This window comes from Leptonotus elevatus, chromosome 3 (genome assembly GCF_054856555.1).
Source record: "Leptonotus elevatus isolate MCC_2025b chromosome 3, RoL_Lele_1.0, whole genome shotgun sequence".
NCBI classification, from domain to species: domain Eukaryota; kingdom Metazoa; phylum Chordata; class Actinopteri; order Syngnathiformes; family Syngnathidae; genus Leptonotus; species Leptonotus elevatus.
The window spans coordinates 21,442,407-21,460,572 of record NC_141241.1 but is presented as its reverse complement, the minus strand read 5'-3'; the positions used below and the strand labels follow the sequence as shown (position 1 = coordinate 21,460,572).

The 18,166-nt window shown below is 38.8% G+C and overlaps 2 protein-coding genes across 2 annotated transcripts in view; both read right to left on the bottom strand.

Moving 5' to 3' along the window:
• Window positions 1-12,342, bottom strand: part of bbox1 (butyrobetaine (gamma), 2-oxoglutarate dioxygenase (gamma-butyrobetaine hydroxylase) 1) — a 32,946-nt gene extending 20,604 nt beyond the window's left edge. The window contains exons 1-2 of the mRNA XM_086071872.1: window positions 11,903-12,342; window positions 5,385-5,499 (exon numbers count right to left, since the gene is read on the bottom strand). Of these exons, the coding sequence (XP_085927998.1) occupies window positions 5,385-5,499; window positions 11,903-12,304 (517 nt within the window). The 5' untranslated portion in view covers window positions 12,305-12,342. The remainder of the gene's footprint in view (window positions 1-5,384; window positions 5,500-11,902) is intronic.
• Window positions 12,343-14,970: 2,628 nt separating this feature from the next.
• On the bottom strand, window positions 14,971-17,153 carry fibinb (fin bud initiation factor b). The gene has a single exon (XM_086071873.1). The coding sequence runs from the start codon at window positions 16,829-16,831 to the stop codon at window positions 16,196-16,198; it is 636 nt and encodes a 211-aa protein (XP_085927999.1). The 5' UTR covers window positions 16,832-17,153; the 3' UTR covers window positions 14,971-16,195.
• Between the last annotated feature and the right edge of the window lie 1,013 nt (window positions 17,154-18,166).

Here is an 18,166-nt window from a genome sequence, read left to right as displayed (position 1 = left end):
AAACTCGGGTACAATAAATGAAACTCCTACCTTGTTACTTGTGCTCTCCGATGCATCTGTATAGATCTTGACATAGCTATGATATCCCTCAATGTATTCCTGTACATTAGGTAGTTGAAGTGTTCTGTACTGGTTTTTCTTTTCCAATAATGTGATCTCTACCTTGGCATCAGGTATTATGCAAGGTTATATTGCTGGTCATGATAACGTTGGAAAGATATCCAAACGACACATTTTCTCCTTTCCCTGCATGTCTTTAAAATGTCCTTTCCTGGACTATCCTGATTATGGCCCTGCAACTTCACCAATACATGACTGATAACTGTGTCCTTCTCATTTCTAAAGGCATCTCTCCCATTTCCATTTGTAAAGCTGCTGTTGGAGTCGTTTTAAATGCCTTTGAACATAATCGTAATGCCTGATATTGGATGCAAGGGTTGTGGATTGAAGCTAACGCCTCTTTATTACCTTTCACTGGTCATGTGGAAAGATTTGAAAAACTTGAAGCTAGTAAATCAAATTTCCCTCACAGGATGAAGTTGATCTATCTACAGTTTCTCACAAAAGTGAAAATAATAGCGGCAACACAAAACATTGACACATTGGGCATTTTCACCTAGGGGTATACTCACTTTTTTTGCCAGGGGTTTAGCTTTGGCTGTATTTTGAGTTATTTTGATGGAACAATATAATTAAACTGTTATATAAGCTGTTCACAGTGTAATTTCTTGAGCGTCGTCCCATGAAAAGATGCAATCAAATACTGAATGTAAATGTTCCAAACTTTAAATAATAAGCAGCAGATGTGTCAGCGTAGGAGGATGGTGATTAACGGCCATCGGTTATGTGAGCAGAATAAATTAGAGTGTTGTAGCTGTGATTACTTTCCATAAACATTCATTAGCATTATTTCTGACCTTTAGGCATGTATTGAGTCATTAGTCATAATTTCAACTCCAACTAAATAAGCATGACACGCATAAATTTTACAAGTTGCCATAGGTTAAAATATTAAACACATCTGGCAGGGGGATTTAGCAAATAACAGGCAGATTTATGACAAAAAATGGATCATTACCGATAAAAGACCTGCATGACGCACACCTTCAGTGAGGTAGACATAATTGCTCTGCTTATGTGACAACGCCCTAAAGAGCACAAGCGCCACATCAGAATTCCAATACTAACAATGAACAAGATGTGTTGGACACATTTGATAGAATATATTGGGTAACTCAAAGATTCATCTGCAGCTAATTAAAATACCATTAACAATAAATAAATAGAGCTCAACTGATGCAGCACTAACGTTGAAGATGACAACATATCCAAGACGTGTGGGTGTGATATGAGCAAAGGTGACAGGAAAACTTGGTAAATGCCATGCAATTAGTCTCTGTAGTATGAACATAACTAGAACTGAGACTTAAAAAAAAAAAAGCCCCTCAAAGATTGCATTATTAAAACCTTCAACCAAAAACTGATTTCATCTGAAACTCTAAGGTAACGTTCTGAAGAATAGGAACATATACTGTAAACTGGAGGTAGAACAGGGCCTCCATGGCCCAGAGCATTAAAGTTCCTCAGTTGAGGTAACAAGGCAGTAAGTCTTGAGATTCCAGCTAAGACATACGGCATACGAGCTCTGGGATTTGTTCATTCCCAGGAAAGGAAATAATGACAACGGTGGGCTTGCGTTCTGGAAGAACATGCAGATCTTTTGTTGACCCTCACTCTAAATCAGTTTTCCATGTGCCAGAAAGGAGGTGCTCCCAAGACTGACCTCCTCTTACACTGAAGAAATTGCATGCAAGGAGACTAAATCTCAAATCAGTTTTAAACAAACGTCTGTGCATTTAATTTAAAACCTAATTGTATTGTGTGATACACTGCCGTTGTCGCTAGGTAAATTGTTTGACACAAAGCAGCATTTTAGTGCATTAAGAAAACATTAAGCTGAGGGCTACAATTTAAAGGAGTTTAACTTCTTCCTAATCCTTTCCAGACAGGCAGTATGCTGCATTTCAGTATGGGATATTTATATTGTAGATTTGTCATTTCTTTGTTATTTTTGGAGTACATGTTCAAAATTCAAAGATCAATCTATCAATCAATTAGCGATGACATTTTTAGTGTGGTAAAAAAAAAAGATAATGTTAGGTCGAAATGTCCGCACTTATCTGGCATATTGAAATAGAAAGACCCTTTCACGCTAATGATCCAAGAAAGCTTATATTACTCCTGTCTTGGCAAGTGTTTCTAAGTGGTTACATACACAACATAATATGTCATTATAATGTAATCGTCATCTAACGAGGGATTATTTTTTGATTGATTTCATGCATGTGCCTGTTACATTTCTTCCCTTTTCTATGTATTTTATGTAATTTAATAGGACAGAATCCATCATGATTTATAGACCATGAATTATTATTATAATCCATCATGAATTAACAATGACTATGCCATGAACTTACCATGAATTGTTTTAAACACATTCCGGAAGGTACCGTGAGAAATTGTTGACAAGGCTGCTAATTTCATTAACCTTTAACCAGACACTCCCACAGACATTGCAGCCTCTTCATGAGATTTTGAGAACAAAAAAATTCAATTGGCACTCAACTCAACACAGTAGCTCCATTAAGGACATCAAAACACAACAAAAATCCCAACCACCATATAGAACAGAGGAGGGAAAACTACTAAAAAGAAACTGCTGAAACTGCTAATTTTTAAACAGCCCTTCTATAGGAAAGCAATGTCAAATTATAAAAAGCACATTTTTCCCATTTAATAAAACAATCAACGATAACCACAATAACATGTTCTCTTCTATCATTGACCACTTGATTAACCCACTACGCTGGAGGCCGGACTAACTACATACATAACATGCTTCACAATACCAGTCCCAAATCTGTAGGCATTGCTACAGCAGACTCTTGTATGATAATTTTGCGTAAATTACGTACACTACTGTATTAGTTTTGATTATGATTATGTGTGATTATGGAGTACAGTGTATAGTATCTTGTTTGTCTATATTTGGACATCAAGTCCAAATAAAGATGACTGCTATACTCAGCTTTACATTATTTTATTTTTTATCAGTATCTTGGAGAAAAGGGGGGTAAGTGAGAGAGAGAGATTGTGCCAAAATGACATCTTTACTCCAACAGACAACCTTAAAAAAAATGTTTTTTTAATTATCTTTTAACTGTGATCTAAACATGATCCCACACATTCATAAAAAATAAAACTGGATTCTACCATCTTAAGAAAATAGTCGGGGTCTGCCTGTTTTTCTCTAGCGAAAACATGAAACACTAAAGCAAGCTTTTATCTCAAAGGTCATTGATTACTGTAACGACCTGGTCTTAAAAATAACAATGAAAAAAAACTATTAGCAATTTACAATTACTGCAGAACTCAGCAGCTCGTTTGCTGATGACGACCAGAACGAGAGATTATTTGGGTTTTAGCCTTGAATTGGTTTCCTGTGTGTTTCAGGACCAATTTTAAGGTGTTTTATTACTTTATAAAACCCTTTGTGGTCTGTGCCCTTTTTATTTAGCTGATCATTTCAACAGGTGGAGACCCTTCGGTCCTCTGGCCTTTTAGGAGTACTGTACCCAGAGTCAAAACTAAGACCGATGGCGAGGCATCACTTCAGGTCTATGGCTCTATTCCGGGGAGTGGATGAACTCAGGACCTCGGAGACCCTTAACATTTTTCAAAGGAGGCTCGAGATCCACCTTGTTAGTTTAGCTTTTAAACACTTTCGGCATCCTTGTCCTTTATTGCATATTATAAATGCTTTGCACTTTTCTTCAACTGAATGGTCCTATACAAATTAAGTATTGAACAGATAGACACTTGCCAGATACCATATTTAGTTACTCTACATGAGGGCAATATATCACGCAAGATGTTGCACGTGTATCCGAGTCCTATGAGTGTATGTATCAATCATCACTATTGTGATGCTGCCCATATTCATTGTTAGATTATGATAACATTTATTGTATCGTGACTCACGAGTGACTCTGAGACTTCCAGCTGGAGTTTTGTCATCTTAACATGAGATTTAAGTCACATCCCATAGTCCCATTTGGAAATAATCGAACTTGAGCTTTTGTTTTCATGCCCAAGCCTGCCAATAATAGCCCAACAACATACGGCAGTCTGCATAGCCACAGAAACAGCAGCAGCAGAAAGGTCAAACATCCTCCCAGACACCCCCTAAAAAAAAGAAGAAGATGTGTAGTACTTGCTGAAACAATCCCCAGAGGTCCGGTTATCATATTGACCTCACAGTGGCCTTTCCAGTGAGTATATTCGCTTTAAAGACTTTAAAACAGGCACAATCTGGCCCGGGTTCGCTCTATGAGAGTCCAACAATGAATCACGCATATGTGAGATTATGAGGAAAAACTCTTGGACAAAGCTGTTTAGCATTAATTTGTCCACATTTCACGTGTTTTTCCCCAGCGGAAGGAATCTGATTCTGGCTTTGAAAGAGAAATAATTAAACCTCAAAAGTGTTGAGTGCGTCATTTTGCAATGCATCTGGCTCTTTGAGCCAAGCAGCATCTTTGAAGACAGCTCAAGTAGTAGTTGAAATCTAGAAGTGCACTCAGCTGCAGCTGACAATAGTGCAGTCTACCCCAAGTTGTTTGTCCATAATCAGCCTCACAAATAAACACATAACTGCAATTTAAACATAGCCTCCATTGAGGAGTCAATGAAGGGGTTCACACACATGCACGCGCGCACAAACACACAGCGACCAGTCTGGAACAGGAACAACAGGAACCACTCAACCCTGTGGGTCCTTCAGGACCGAAGGTAGAACACACAGTCCGACTAGAGTCCACCCCCGCTCCACTCAAGTGCAAGACCTTGTTCCGAAGCTCAACTTTTTCTTTTCATGTCTGGCACGCACCACAGCAGACTGGATCAATGTAAACAAAGTCCAAAGCTAAATCACTTCTCCTGGTTTCATCTGAAGGCTTTATAAGGTGTTGCTTCTTTAACAACCTACGTATTAGGTTCGAAAGTTTAAAAAAATAAAATTGGGAAGATTATTTGTTTCGTCAGTTTGGGTCGATTTTCAGACACTACCACAATGTTGATTTACATTTGAGTAAAAGTAAATCCTACTTTTATTGAATGCCAGTCAATTGTTGAAAATCAATAAAAATCATCAAGGTGATAAAAGTGGCATTAACATTCCAGGGCTGAAAAATCTAAAACTCTGACTCATACAACAGGGTGACCTAAGGTGACTATGACTATGCTCTTTTCAAGTCATAAAAAACGAGCAAATACAATGACTGATGCTTTCAAATCCAAATAAAAGATTGAAAATACCAACTCACCATTGAGGAAGAGCTCTTCTTGCATGGCTTGTCTGGCTTCAAGAGAGAAGCAGCGTTTCTTTAGCCATTCTGCATCAAACACACTAGTGTGCTTGTCAGGCCACACAATGGACAACTGTGGAAGAACCAGGCAAAGTTAACAAGACAAAAAAAAAAATCCCATTTGGTTTCTTTGACATTTTTATTTTTAATTCACACATGCCTATAAACACATTAAAATGTTAAATCTTTCATGACGGTTTTGATGCGACCCCTTCCTTTTGGAAGACTGCTTCCTTTTGGCAACAGACTGCTGTATCGTCTTACTGCTAATGTGCAGAGCAGACTTCATTCAGAGGTCCACAGCAAAACATTTTGGCGCAGCTGTGAGTATGAAGTGGAGTTAACCTTGTCAAGCAGAAAGGAAAAGAAGGCGAAAGGAGAGCAAACAAGTTTTATTACAACTACAATAGGTTTGAGCCTTTTTCATGGTGGCCAATATGCGTTACTGACAGCGACAAACGCAAGAGCCGGACACCATTGACAGCGGGTAGCACTACCGGTAATGAAAATAAAAAGTGACACATGATACATTGCATCATTAATATTCAAGTATGAAAGTGTTCTAACGTTTAAAATATATAAAATGTTGATTAACATTCAAATAAAGTGCAAACATTGAGACGCTTTATTATCTAGCTTAAATTCACACTTTTTAGTTGATGACATTTCAATTCACAATTAGATTTAATATTCACTTGACATGGAAAAGGAAAATTATAAACTCAGTATGTAACTAGTAGAAGTGGAACAATTAATCAATTAATAAACAATTACCGGTATAATCATTTAGAGTGGCCATGTTCAAATGGCGGACTGCGGTCAGGGTCTGGGCTGAGTTAAGTTCTCATGCAGACCCACAGTCAATTGCCACTAAAAAAAAGTACAAGTTGAACTGAAATGCTTCTATCCTCTATTCTAGTGGTTGAGATGTCAAACGTTAAATATTCAATGAAACTTTATACTACCCAAAGGCTTAAATAAACAACAAATCTTTCACTGCCGTAAGATTTAGGCACAGTCCTGGATACAGTGTTGTTACTAAAAAAACACGTTATTGTAATCTGGTTACTTTCTTTCAATAACGTGCAATCTAACGCGTTCATTTTTCCAAACCAGTAATCTGATTAAAGTAACTTTCCTAAGTGGCTGTACGTTACAATTTTTTTATTACCCCATAATGTATTTAGAATGCAGAATTTTGTTGTCCATTTTGAAGAGAATTTCAAGGAGAAAATACTTCTCTTGCATTTGGGAGTGACGTCACATCGCATGTCACGTTTTCTCAGCGGAAGACGCAACGCCAGGTCACGTATAAGAACATGTGTGAGCGCTCGCAGTCTGGCCAAAACAACAGACACTACCGTCACGACGTCAACAATGGAAGAAGCAGGAGGAGCTCCACAAACGGGTGCATTTGCTCATTGGAAATACAACCATTACTTTGCATTTTTGTCCACTAAAGATGACAAAAACGTTGCAAACTTTGCGCTGGCCGACAGGTAAGGAGACAGCCAGCAGTTCAACAGTTACTTTAGCCCCCGCCCCCCGGCACGCAAACAGATGAAGCTGGATTTGAGTAATGAGAAAGGGGGTGTACTTAATGAAGTAACCTGGACGTAATGTGAATGCGCCGATTTGAAAATATGGCAACCTGTTGTGTTGACATGCTGTATATCAAATTACGTCAACCAAATGTTTTCATGTTATATCACTGCAGGATTTATGTTGGTTTGAAAACACTTACACGTAACCACATTTCAGCCATATTTACCCAATTTGTGAAAATATTGGATCATTGGTTTTAAATTTGAACTTATTTAAATTGTCTTAAGATCAAATGTACAGTAGGCACTATGCAAACTATTCATCAATCAAAATGAATTGAAAACGTAGTTTGTACACACACAACACACTTAATTCGTTACACTAGAAAAGATCCCTATTAGCAATAATGCTGAGCTGCCGCACAGAGTGTCTTTCTTGTCATACCTTGAGAAAGACTATGCCAGAGCAAAAAAAGAAAAAGAAAAAAAAGAAGGCTATCTGAATGACTGTAGTTCAGCTCTGGTACTTGAGAAAATAGACAAATGTTATAGTTACAGTTGCATCCAGCCTCCATGTAAATGTTATCGTTACAGTTTGTAACCAACCTGCAGGTGTAACGTGTTATACACCAATTTCTGGATTGTAAAACCAGAGAAACGGAAACAAAGAAACATGTTCATGATTCAAGTTTATGCACTTTCATTAAGTATTATTTAAGTAACCGGTTATCATTCTTATGTTGAGGGAGCAAAGGGCGGAAATTGGTAAAAAGTAACAGATAGTTACTTTAGCAGTAAAGTAACTAGATTATCTTTTTGAGGTGTAATCAGTAATCACATTACTTTTTCAAGTAATCTGTGACAACACTGCCTGGATATTTTTATAAAATTATTAGTAGTGTATAAAAATGTTAATGTTTTTTCTTCAGATGTGCTAAACTAGTGTTTAAAATGTTCAAAAGTTATTTTCTACTTTATTTCAAATATTGTAATTGGTATCCTTATAGTAATTGTTTGAATAAATACAAATAAGAAGAATGTGAAGTTCTAAGGTGTGAACTTTTATCCCATTGTTTTTATTGGTGATTTAAGTTTTTGCCACGGTGCTATTTCTGTACCGATATCAAGTTAGCTTATGCAGATGGTATCAAAGTCAAAATTGTGGCATCCACTTCTATGTGCCATGACCAGTCGAGGGCACACCCAGCCTCTCTCTCACAAAGTCAACTCTTGTGAGGATAAGTTGTACGGAGAACGGAGGGGTGGTTGGCCAAACTAAAATATATATTTTGGGGTTGAAACCTTTGTCGTGAGAAATCCTTTGCAACCAGACACCTCCAAATTGCCATTTTAGTTCCCAGGTTTAGAGACCTTCTTTAACTTAAAATTAGGGATGTTCGATATAACTTGTTTCCAGATTGCACCAATAGAGTACCAACACCTCTTGTTGTACTTTATAATACATCAAATTTCATTTAACACGATGAAAAAAAAATTGTGAACAAAACCTTTTCGTCTGACGCATGTGACTTGCCGATGTGTCAAACCGCTGCAGTATAGCACCAACTACTGCCGAGGAGGACTTACTCCTTGTAAGAATGTTTTGCTTTAAACATCGATGGCTGATATCAGCAGCCTTCACAAGCACCCATGACCTTAAAATAAAGTTACTACCGGTGCGATTCCACACAGTTGTGACAGAATCCTTCTTCGTGGGTTTTGTGTTAAAAGGCAATTGTCGGATGTTGTGTTTACAGCTTTGTTGCAATTATGAGTAAAATATTGCCAAATATTTTAACATCCATACTAAAGCAACTAGTAAAGTGTGGATTATAAACAATTGGAAACATATATTGGTTGTGTAACTAAATTTACATACACAGTAGCTGAGATAGCAGCACTGTTATCATCTGTTTATACTGTATCAAAATGGACTAATTAAATATTGACTAATTAAGCATTTACTCCAGACACACACTGCAGCTGGAAGAACCAGTGACTCCTGCTTAAGTTGACAAATGTTATTTTCCACAAGCAACTGAGCCAAAATGGAGCAGTTCCTGGACTAAAATAATTTCATTAGTGTTGGGAGTGTATAATGCAAATTAGCTGAATTATAATGTAAAATACAGAACGGCTTGCTTACTGACACATTTTCAGAAATTGGCAACAAAATATTTACTTTGTTGTATAATCTCTATAATCATTTGAGCAGGCACTCCAGAGACCCAACTATTTGTATGAAAACAAGTCACTTTCCCATAATAGGTCCATTTGAATATTTTGCCTTGTCTCTTGTGTTTGTATGCTTTTGATTGTGCAGAAAGATGAAAATCCTCTTCATATTCAGCTTTTGAGCAGATGTCTGAAGTGTTTGTGACAAAATATATTGTTTTCTGAGACTGTTCATAACCTTGACTTTAACACGTGTTGTAGTTGAAGAAAAACAGCCGACTGATGCAGCCATCTCAAAGACTCATCTCAAGTGTAGTGCGCTTTTGATTAAGTCGATTTTTGTTTTTGTGCAAAACAAAGCCAGTATGCTGCATGTACATAATATGTTCACAGTGGGACATTTTTCCTCACATTTACTTTATTTGAAAGACTGGATTCATGTTGATCAGTCCAGATATCTTCTGTGGTGTGACATTTCAGGAGAAAAAAAAAAGAATTGCTGTGCGGATTGGTAGCAAAATGTTCTGTACCTTGGCCCATTGAACACTTTAATGGTTTCATGGAAAAAGCAGTAGTGGCACCCCGACCTCTCAAAGACTGTGCTAAAGGTGCCAGTATCACGGTTCAACTGCCTCCCAGATTAACTTGCTCCCAATTCCATCTGTGGCCATTGGGATGATGCTGGTCCACCAATCTTGTTCTTGCTGTCCAGACACTTTTATTTATAAAAAATAAATTTAAAAAATAATAATTTAAAAACCATCTGAAACACAATGGCTCAATTGCTACTCCTGATCTGATGCAAGAAATGCAATTAAACTTTGTGGGGAAAAATAAACATCTGTCCCATGTTCCAGTACTTTTGCTTACATGAAAAACTGATAGCTTCAGTAGGTACCGTTATCTAAGTTGTGCATCAGATCCTGATTAAAGTATCTAGAAATAAAGCATAACGTAGCGTAAATAGCTCAACTGCTGCCAGTCTCTTTAGCCAAATTCATCAATTCAAAATAAGGCTTCACTGTTCAAATACTTGTGGGGTGAAGTGTACTCTACACATGAGTAATGATTCAAAGAGAAGTAGTTGAACAAGTGTTTTGTGTCTTATTTATCCATTCATTTTCTATAGTGATTAACCCATTATCCTGTTAACCCATTAAGGCTTAAAGCGCCTGGCAAAACATGCCTCTAAAACCTTTGGGTGACTTTAGAATCCCCCCCCCCCCCCCCGAAAACCTAATGTTTTCCCGGATATTCAACAATATTGTCAATGCCTACTAATGGATTGATATCTTAGCTCCCAAAATTCCCAAAAACATTTCAGAGCTTACACCTGTGGCGTTCACACACACATTATAAAACTTCCAATATTAAAAAAAGAAAAAAACTGTGTCGCATCTGCGGGTATATTTATTTATATTTTGCGCAGTTGTAATAACCTTGCTCAGGTCTCAGGGAACAACCAATCACAGCGCGGCTTCAGAAAACAGGTGAGCTGTGATTGGTAGTTGCCTGAGCAACTGTGATATCATCTTCAGTCGACAGCCAGTGGCAAAATAGAAATAAAAACGGCTGGATTTTGCTTCATAACATATTCCACAAATGTAATAGTAATCAGAATGTCATCTTTAGACTAGTGAGGTCACATATAACATTATTGTCAAGAAATGTTTAAGCTTGACTTCCCCTTTCAGGGTCACGGTAAATTGGGGCTTAACCCAGCTGACCTTGGCCAATAGGCAGACGACACCCTGGACTCGTCGCCAGTCAATCAACGGGCTTATATAGAGACAGACAACCATTCACACTCACATTCATACAGCCGCTGCGTTTAATCTAAATTTGCTTGAGTCCACGCATTTCTGTGGACCTCTTAGTGGAACTTTACTAGGAAAACAGACACTTTTGCTCATTAATTAAGAGAAGCCAACCAGTACTAGCTCAATGGACAAGTCCAGCCACATAAGGAAGTCATCATACCAAAATGTAATCTTCACCCGGATTCTGAAACGTATCCACATATTCTTTGTCTGAGAATGTAATGTTAAAACAAATGCAGCTGAAAACTCGAGTAAAGACATCTGGTGGTTTGTAAAGAACACTTTATAAGAAGCAATAAATCACTCCATAACTTGCTTGCCCCATTAGTTTTGCAACACAATATAATGAGATTAAATACAAAAGCTGTCTCAAAAAAGTTGGCTGGGTAAAAGGAATGAATGTTATCACATCGATATTACAGTACTATGTAGTAGGGATGCACCGAAATGAAATTTCTTGGACGAAAACCGAAACGCTGAAAACTATTTTATTCATTTTTTAATTATCATTGCATGTATTCTAATTAACTAAAATTATAATATTTAGCACGGGCATTTTAACAAAGCGCAATATAAATTGAAATTCCGTCCACACCACCAGACATCAGAGACATGTTGGCGAATGGTACATCAAACACCAAACGCGGGGTGAGCAACTGAGCATTTTCTGGCGGTGCAATTGCACTTTATAGTCAATGTACAGTAGTTTGCACCGGTGGGCACGGATGCGTGCGGTGCGGATGCAGCGCACTTAAAATCGGCACATTCACATATTCACCAACGTTTAAAAATAAAAATGTCACCACAACATCCTCTTTTGGCCATATTCTTTCGGCTTGAATTTTATTTGAAAATGCATATTTGCGGTGGCCGAATATTCGGTGCATCACTAATACATATTATAATATAAGTTGGAAACAATACTTGGTTGGCCTACCTTGCTATCATTGGTGACCTCCACAACATTAATTCCTGTGTGGATGTCCAGGTCGGACATGAGCAGTTTGCGGGCCTGAGCTGATTGCAGAGTACAGAGTGAGCACTGGCAGTTGTCCCTCAGCCACGTGAAGGGATACAGGCTCTGCCCTCCATCTTCCCACTCAACCTCCACCAGCCGCTCTTCATCCAGTGCCCGGGCATGTCTCACAGAGTGGCTGGCCACAGAGAGGGAGGCTGAACCCAAAGTCTGCTGTCCACGTAGCTGCACCAATGTCAGACGAGCAGATGGTGGATGTGGAATTTTCTCTGGTCTACGACAAAACCTGACAGTCTGACAGGTAACGGACGAGGTGCATCTCTGCAGAGCAGACCGGGAAACTCGGGCCAAGGTGCTCAACATTTTGAAGGCTTCTCTTCCAAATGACTCAGGACCACCAACTGTGGAGTAATTTAACATGTAAACAAAAAGAATGAATGAATGAAAAGAATTAGCAATTGTATTAACATAGTTTGAGTTTGTCTGTTTGTTTTGACGTCAATGGGAACAAACAAAACATATTTGTTAAACAATGACCCTCTTTGTGAACAAACATTGCCTTCACTGCCAGTAGACATTTAATTTTACAAAGTAATCTTTAGACTTATCTTTGTGGAATGCTGTCAGGCACGTCTCCACTAGCCCATTTCATTGCGTGTTTCTTGGCTATGCAGCTTCCAGGTTTTTTTTTGTCCAATCAGATTTCAGTTATGCACAATGCTTCACATGGGTTGAATTTCTGTTACTACTTAGGAACTTACGACTGCCTAGTTCCTTCTGTTTGCTTTATGTTAGGTTTTTTTCCGTATCTTAAATCTGATTCAGAAGCTAATGCCATTGCACATAATGTACCTTATGGCCACGAACCAATAGAAGGAATGAAACTTCTTCTGTTCATGAACTGTCAAAACAAAAGGAGAAAAATGAAATATGTTGCACGGTCATTGACTGAAAACCAAAGATGATAACCCATCTTCCAAATCATTAACAATACCTTCATAACTATTTACTTACAAAGTATAAATGCTAAAAGATTCAAATGTAAAGCAAGGCTCAATTAATATTACTACAAATGGTAATACCAAATGAGTCCTGTTCCTGTACTTCCCACTCCCTCCTCCTGTAAGCTGATCTGTGTAGCCCAGTTAAGCACCCCCAGAATGTATTTTATTTTATAAGAGACATCCATCTGTAGTGAATGACCAAACCCAGACACGTGGATGGCAATAAATGTGACGTCATTTAAACGACGTTGAGATGGCCATCGTGTGGGATAAGAAGAATTGTTAGGAATATTTAAATGTTCTGACGAGACAAAACTACAAGAAGAAGGCTCGCCAGGAGCCACAAAATATCAGCTCCTGTGTCCTTAACCAAGACGTGACATCACTTTAAGCGGGTGGATTTGATTTGCAAGCACACTAAACATAGTAACGCAAACAACCATGCGTGGACAACGTGTACATGGTCGTTACCCTGAATTGACGCCCACGTGACGACTCACAACGTTGTACAAAACAAAGGCCAGAAACATAAAATCAATAAACATGAGTTTTATCGAAGAAATGTAAGGATTCCGATTGCGTGCTAGCTAGCTAAATGACGTCATCGATTGCTCGTCTGGTCTTTACCTCCACGTTCACTGCTCGACTTCTTTGTTGTTGTTTTTGTCGATTGTATTCAAGACATGAAAATACATTGAACACACTGGTTTGTCTACCTGTATTTAGATTTCCTCGGTCCTCGTGGCTCAGCGTCCGTCAACACAAATGTCGGCTGTCAATGTGGAAGAGAAAGTAGGCGAAAGGTCGCAGAAGGAGGCAGTGCAGCATGACATAACCACAGCGCCGGTGTCCTCAACCCTTGTGCCTACTCAGGCTATTACCATGATTTATTGTCGTATGATAAACTTTCACCTTGATTTATTGTAATATTACATTGCGCTTTGGTCATATTTTAACATTTAAATCCACAAAGAGTGTGCTATTGTCTAAAAACGATCAACTGAGCGAAAGGTTGATTTACAGGGAAATCAAGTCAACGTTTTATCGTGTAACCAAAACATCACTGTGTTCAATCGGTATTTTTATTATGGTACGTGTTCCAAAGGTTAATTATTGTAACTCAGTCACAGAGGTGACCTGTGCCTTTGTGACAACCAAAGCAACAGGTATTTAATCGTGAATTACACGATGACAGCCTGACAGGCATGATAGGCAATTTTGTTCAATCAAACCGGACTAAATATGTAATTATTCCATATATGCAGCAAATAAATCATTAAAATGTACAATTAAAAAGGTGACATCTATTTTAGGACAAGTTAAAAAGAGTTGGTGATCATAAGCATAAAATATATGGTTTGTATAAAAAAATAAAATAAAAAAATAAATATTATATTTTTAATATTTCTGTGTAACCAAAGGGGACTTGTTCATAGTACATCTACTTTGTAAGTTATGCCTACATCAAGAAAATAAATACATATAAATACATAAATAAATAATGGAAATATGTTTTAAATCATGAAACTTTTTATGTTTTTAATTTAGTGACTAAGATGTAAATTTCTGTTATCAGTACAGTGAAGAATACGTACGGAATGAAGTGCTTTGTGAGGCCGACTGTTCTACACCCTTCCATCTTTGCTCATCCTATACATTCCAGTGAGCAGGTTCTTCCTCCACAGCACTCATAATTACAGGGCAAACACAGTGTGTGTTTAATTTAAAGCAGACCTCTAAACCTGGTGAGAAAAAAAAACATTGAAGGTAACTTCGTCAATATAGAAGATGTGGCAGGTGGCCGGGCTGTGTGCCCACTGATCATAGTGCTCTGTCACACTGTGTTAAGTGAGCAACGTGTGCTTGTTCCAAACAAAAGAACAATGAGACCACATTACTCGTAGGAATAACCAAAACAAAACACACCCGTGGTAAAAAATTTAGTCCTATAGAGTATGAAACCCCACAAATAGCATACTGTTAACAAAAAATAAAATAATACTTCAAACACAAACTCTTTATTTGTGAAAACACAACACGATCTGATAATGTTGTCACACAATTTGGTGTTTGAGGTTGAAATCCTTGAGTGCTGCCTGCAGTCTTTATCTATATACGGACAGTATATTACAATACATATAAGCTGCTCTATTTCAAACTTGGCATGAATAAAGAATACACATTAAAATATTTTTAAGATAGATACTGGCACTCAACATATTTACTTATTACATAGCTTCAAAACATACACTGTACATTATATTGCCTCCTGTACGCCTTGCATTTTGAGCTAAATATTTAGCACCAGAACAGTAAGGAACTGTGCAATGTCTGCTGGCCTGTTATGAATTTCATAGGTATAAACATAAATTGGAAACATAAATACAGAATGACAGTAAATATTTACTGTGGTTTGGATTTTTCTTTTCAATTGTTTATCCGTTCTTTCTGATCCAGTGAATCTGTCAGAGCTGAGCACATGTTTTGCAAAAGGGGTATTTGGGATACTCTGTGATCATGCTCTTAATTTTGGTACAATCAGAGGTGCTGCCAAGGATTTGAGGCCTTCAAATTATACTTTCAAAATGAAAATTTCCTGTGTTCCTGTCAGTAATGAGCCCATAAAACAGTCAAGACTTTCCCCACATCAAAACCCCACCTCCCATGATACTGCTAGGTACCGCACAGTACCCAGTTGTGGTCAAATGGACCATACTTTCCATGCATGACATCTTGACAACCTCAAAATGTTGGCAATGGTTTTTCATAAACCCCCACAAAAAAATATTTTCATCTAATCTTTTGTTTTTAATTAACTTGGCATCAAATGTCGGAAAACTGTACTTGGTGATGTACTTTCCACTACTGCCTGTTCTGTTCCCAAGATTAGAGGCATTTTTTTATGCACATTGTCAAAAAGCTAATTTACAATATGTTTAAGACTGCGGTTTGCCCTGATGTCCAACACTGCACATTGCATTGCTATTCCTAACAATTAAGCCTACATGAGAAGGGCAACATATTAGACTCCCAATATGATGTAGTGCCGTTTATGCCGCCACAGTACAACCACAGTAATAAATAATATTGTTAAATAAATCACTCAAAACTCAATATTAGTATACTATCTTTTTTTTTATAAAGGCAAAATTCAGCATCTAATTGATTTTAATCAATATGTTGTGGCCGGTCTAATTGCGTTTCCTTTAGGGCACACATCATAATAGTAGGAATCAAATGTTTCATTCTCTCAGTACTTCATGTATTCATGCTTCAGTCGACTAAGTCGTGTGCCGTGGCTGCGGACGATGAGCGAGAGCAGCTCGTGTTTGTCCCTCAGGCCTAGAGAAATGTCCAGTGTCTCCTTCAGGGTGTCCCGGGTGCTCACGATCATGTTGAGGAAGTCGTCGCCGAGCCGGTGCTCGTCTTTCAACTCGCTCTCCTGGCTCTGCTTGAACTTCACTTCCAGCTCCAGCAGGGACTTCTCGGAGTTCGTGAACGCGTCACTTATCTGCGTGGTCTCTCTCCGCAGAAATTTCCCGTAGCTGTCCTCTCCGTCCAGGTCGTACGAGATGCTCCTCCCGAGCCCCTCCAGCACCCGGGCAGAGTCCTCAATCTGCCGTCTGATGATGGTGAAGTCGTCCCGGATGACCGAGTCCTGGTCCTCGTCGGGACCACACTTTCGCTCATCGGTCATTCGGAAAAGCAGTTGGCATTTCTCCGGGTCGTCGTTCTCCTCGTAGTCGCCGTCCGGCACGAAGTAGTGGTGAAAAGTGCCGTTCGACATCTCTGGCTGGAGAGGTCCGCTGTAGTAGGCTCCACACAGACGGAGCGTCAACATCCCCGCACACAGCAGCAAGTGCGTAAAAGCCATTCTGTTGTCCATAAAAAGTCACTCGCACGCAAGCAATTCACTGTGTTGCGGAACGGTCCGTTATAGACTACCTAGTCCAGTCCACACGGAAGCATTTCGAACGGCTTTAAACTTACAAAGCTGCTCACTTTACTTTTGCGTCGCTCTCCTCGAAGTGTCCCCCTCTATGCCCAAACGCCAAAGTGTTGTAAAAGTGGTAAAGTGTTCCCTCAGTGGTGCCTGGCAACTTCCACCACGCCGCTGGAGTAAGAGCGAGCTTCTGAGTGGAAACCTTTCAACTTCCGACTTTGGTTGGTGCCACAAACGCAACATCTGGATGGCTGGAGTTTGCATGGAGTAGCGAGCAAGACGCGCAGATTTTACCTCAGCTGGTCTCAGGTTACATGTCGTCACTTCAGGGCAGCACTCGGGTTGGAGGGTCAGTCTGCTACTACAGGAGCAGTTGCTGGCTTTCAGTGTTGTAATGAATTACACACACAAGTGGCTGCATCTGATTTTACTTTGACACACTGCCAACAATTTTTTTTACTAAAAGATCGGGAAAGAACGGGGTAACCCCCCCTTTACAAACAATGTATTTTTTCTTGTACAAAAGTACAAAAATGTACACAAAAAAATAATCCTTAACTCATTTAAAAGCAGGGCTGGACTGGCCGTCTGACCTAAGGGGCAGATGCCCGGTGGGCCGGCCTCTTTTGGGGCCGATGCAGTACTTTTTAATTATTATTTTCCTACATTTTACCACAAGAGACTGTCCCACAATTTAGAAAGACCAGTCCATTAATCCATTTCCAATATAGATAATAAACTGAAACATCATCATCAGTGGCAGAACTTACATGTTAGGCAAGAGTCGGGCCGGGCCAAAGTCAAAATGCCAGGGCTGACTTTTTTGTGTGCCAGTCCTGTTTAAAGGGTAATTACATCACAACTATATAAAATCATGTAAAAGGGCATTATAAACACCATTGCGGAAATGTGTTTAAAGTAGCACTAAGGAACTTTTCAACCTTTATAAAATATTTTCATAACTCTTCTCATGAAACTTCGACTTAAAACTAGTTGAATGGTACCTTTGCCATGGCCTGAAGGGGTCTGTATCATTTTTACTGGCTCTAAGCAACTTTGAGGAGGATGGTAGGAACACTACCACAAAAAAAATCTACAAATGTGCTGACTGCTTCATGGCATATGTCACTTCCCTCTTTACCCATTCGTTATGATGTCGACGCACGATGCCTGCTTTCCTGGCAGAAGCTGCAAAACAACCGAAAAGTTTTGTCTGAGGAGACAAAAAAGAAAAAGGTAACTTACCCGGATAAAAGTACAGTCAAGGATGAACATTGG

Bases quoted from the DNA above. Each gene is read 5' to 3' on its own strand.
- fibinb (XM_086071873.1), bottom strand. From the start codon at position 16,831: ATGGACAACAGAATGGCTTTTACGCACTTGCTGCTGTGTGCGGGGATG.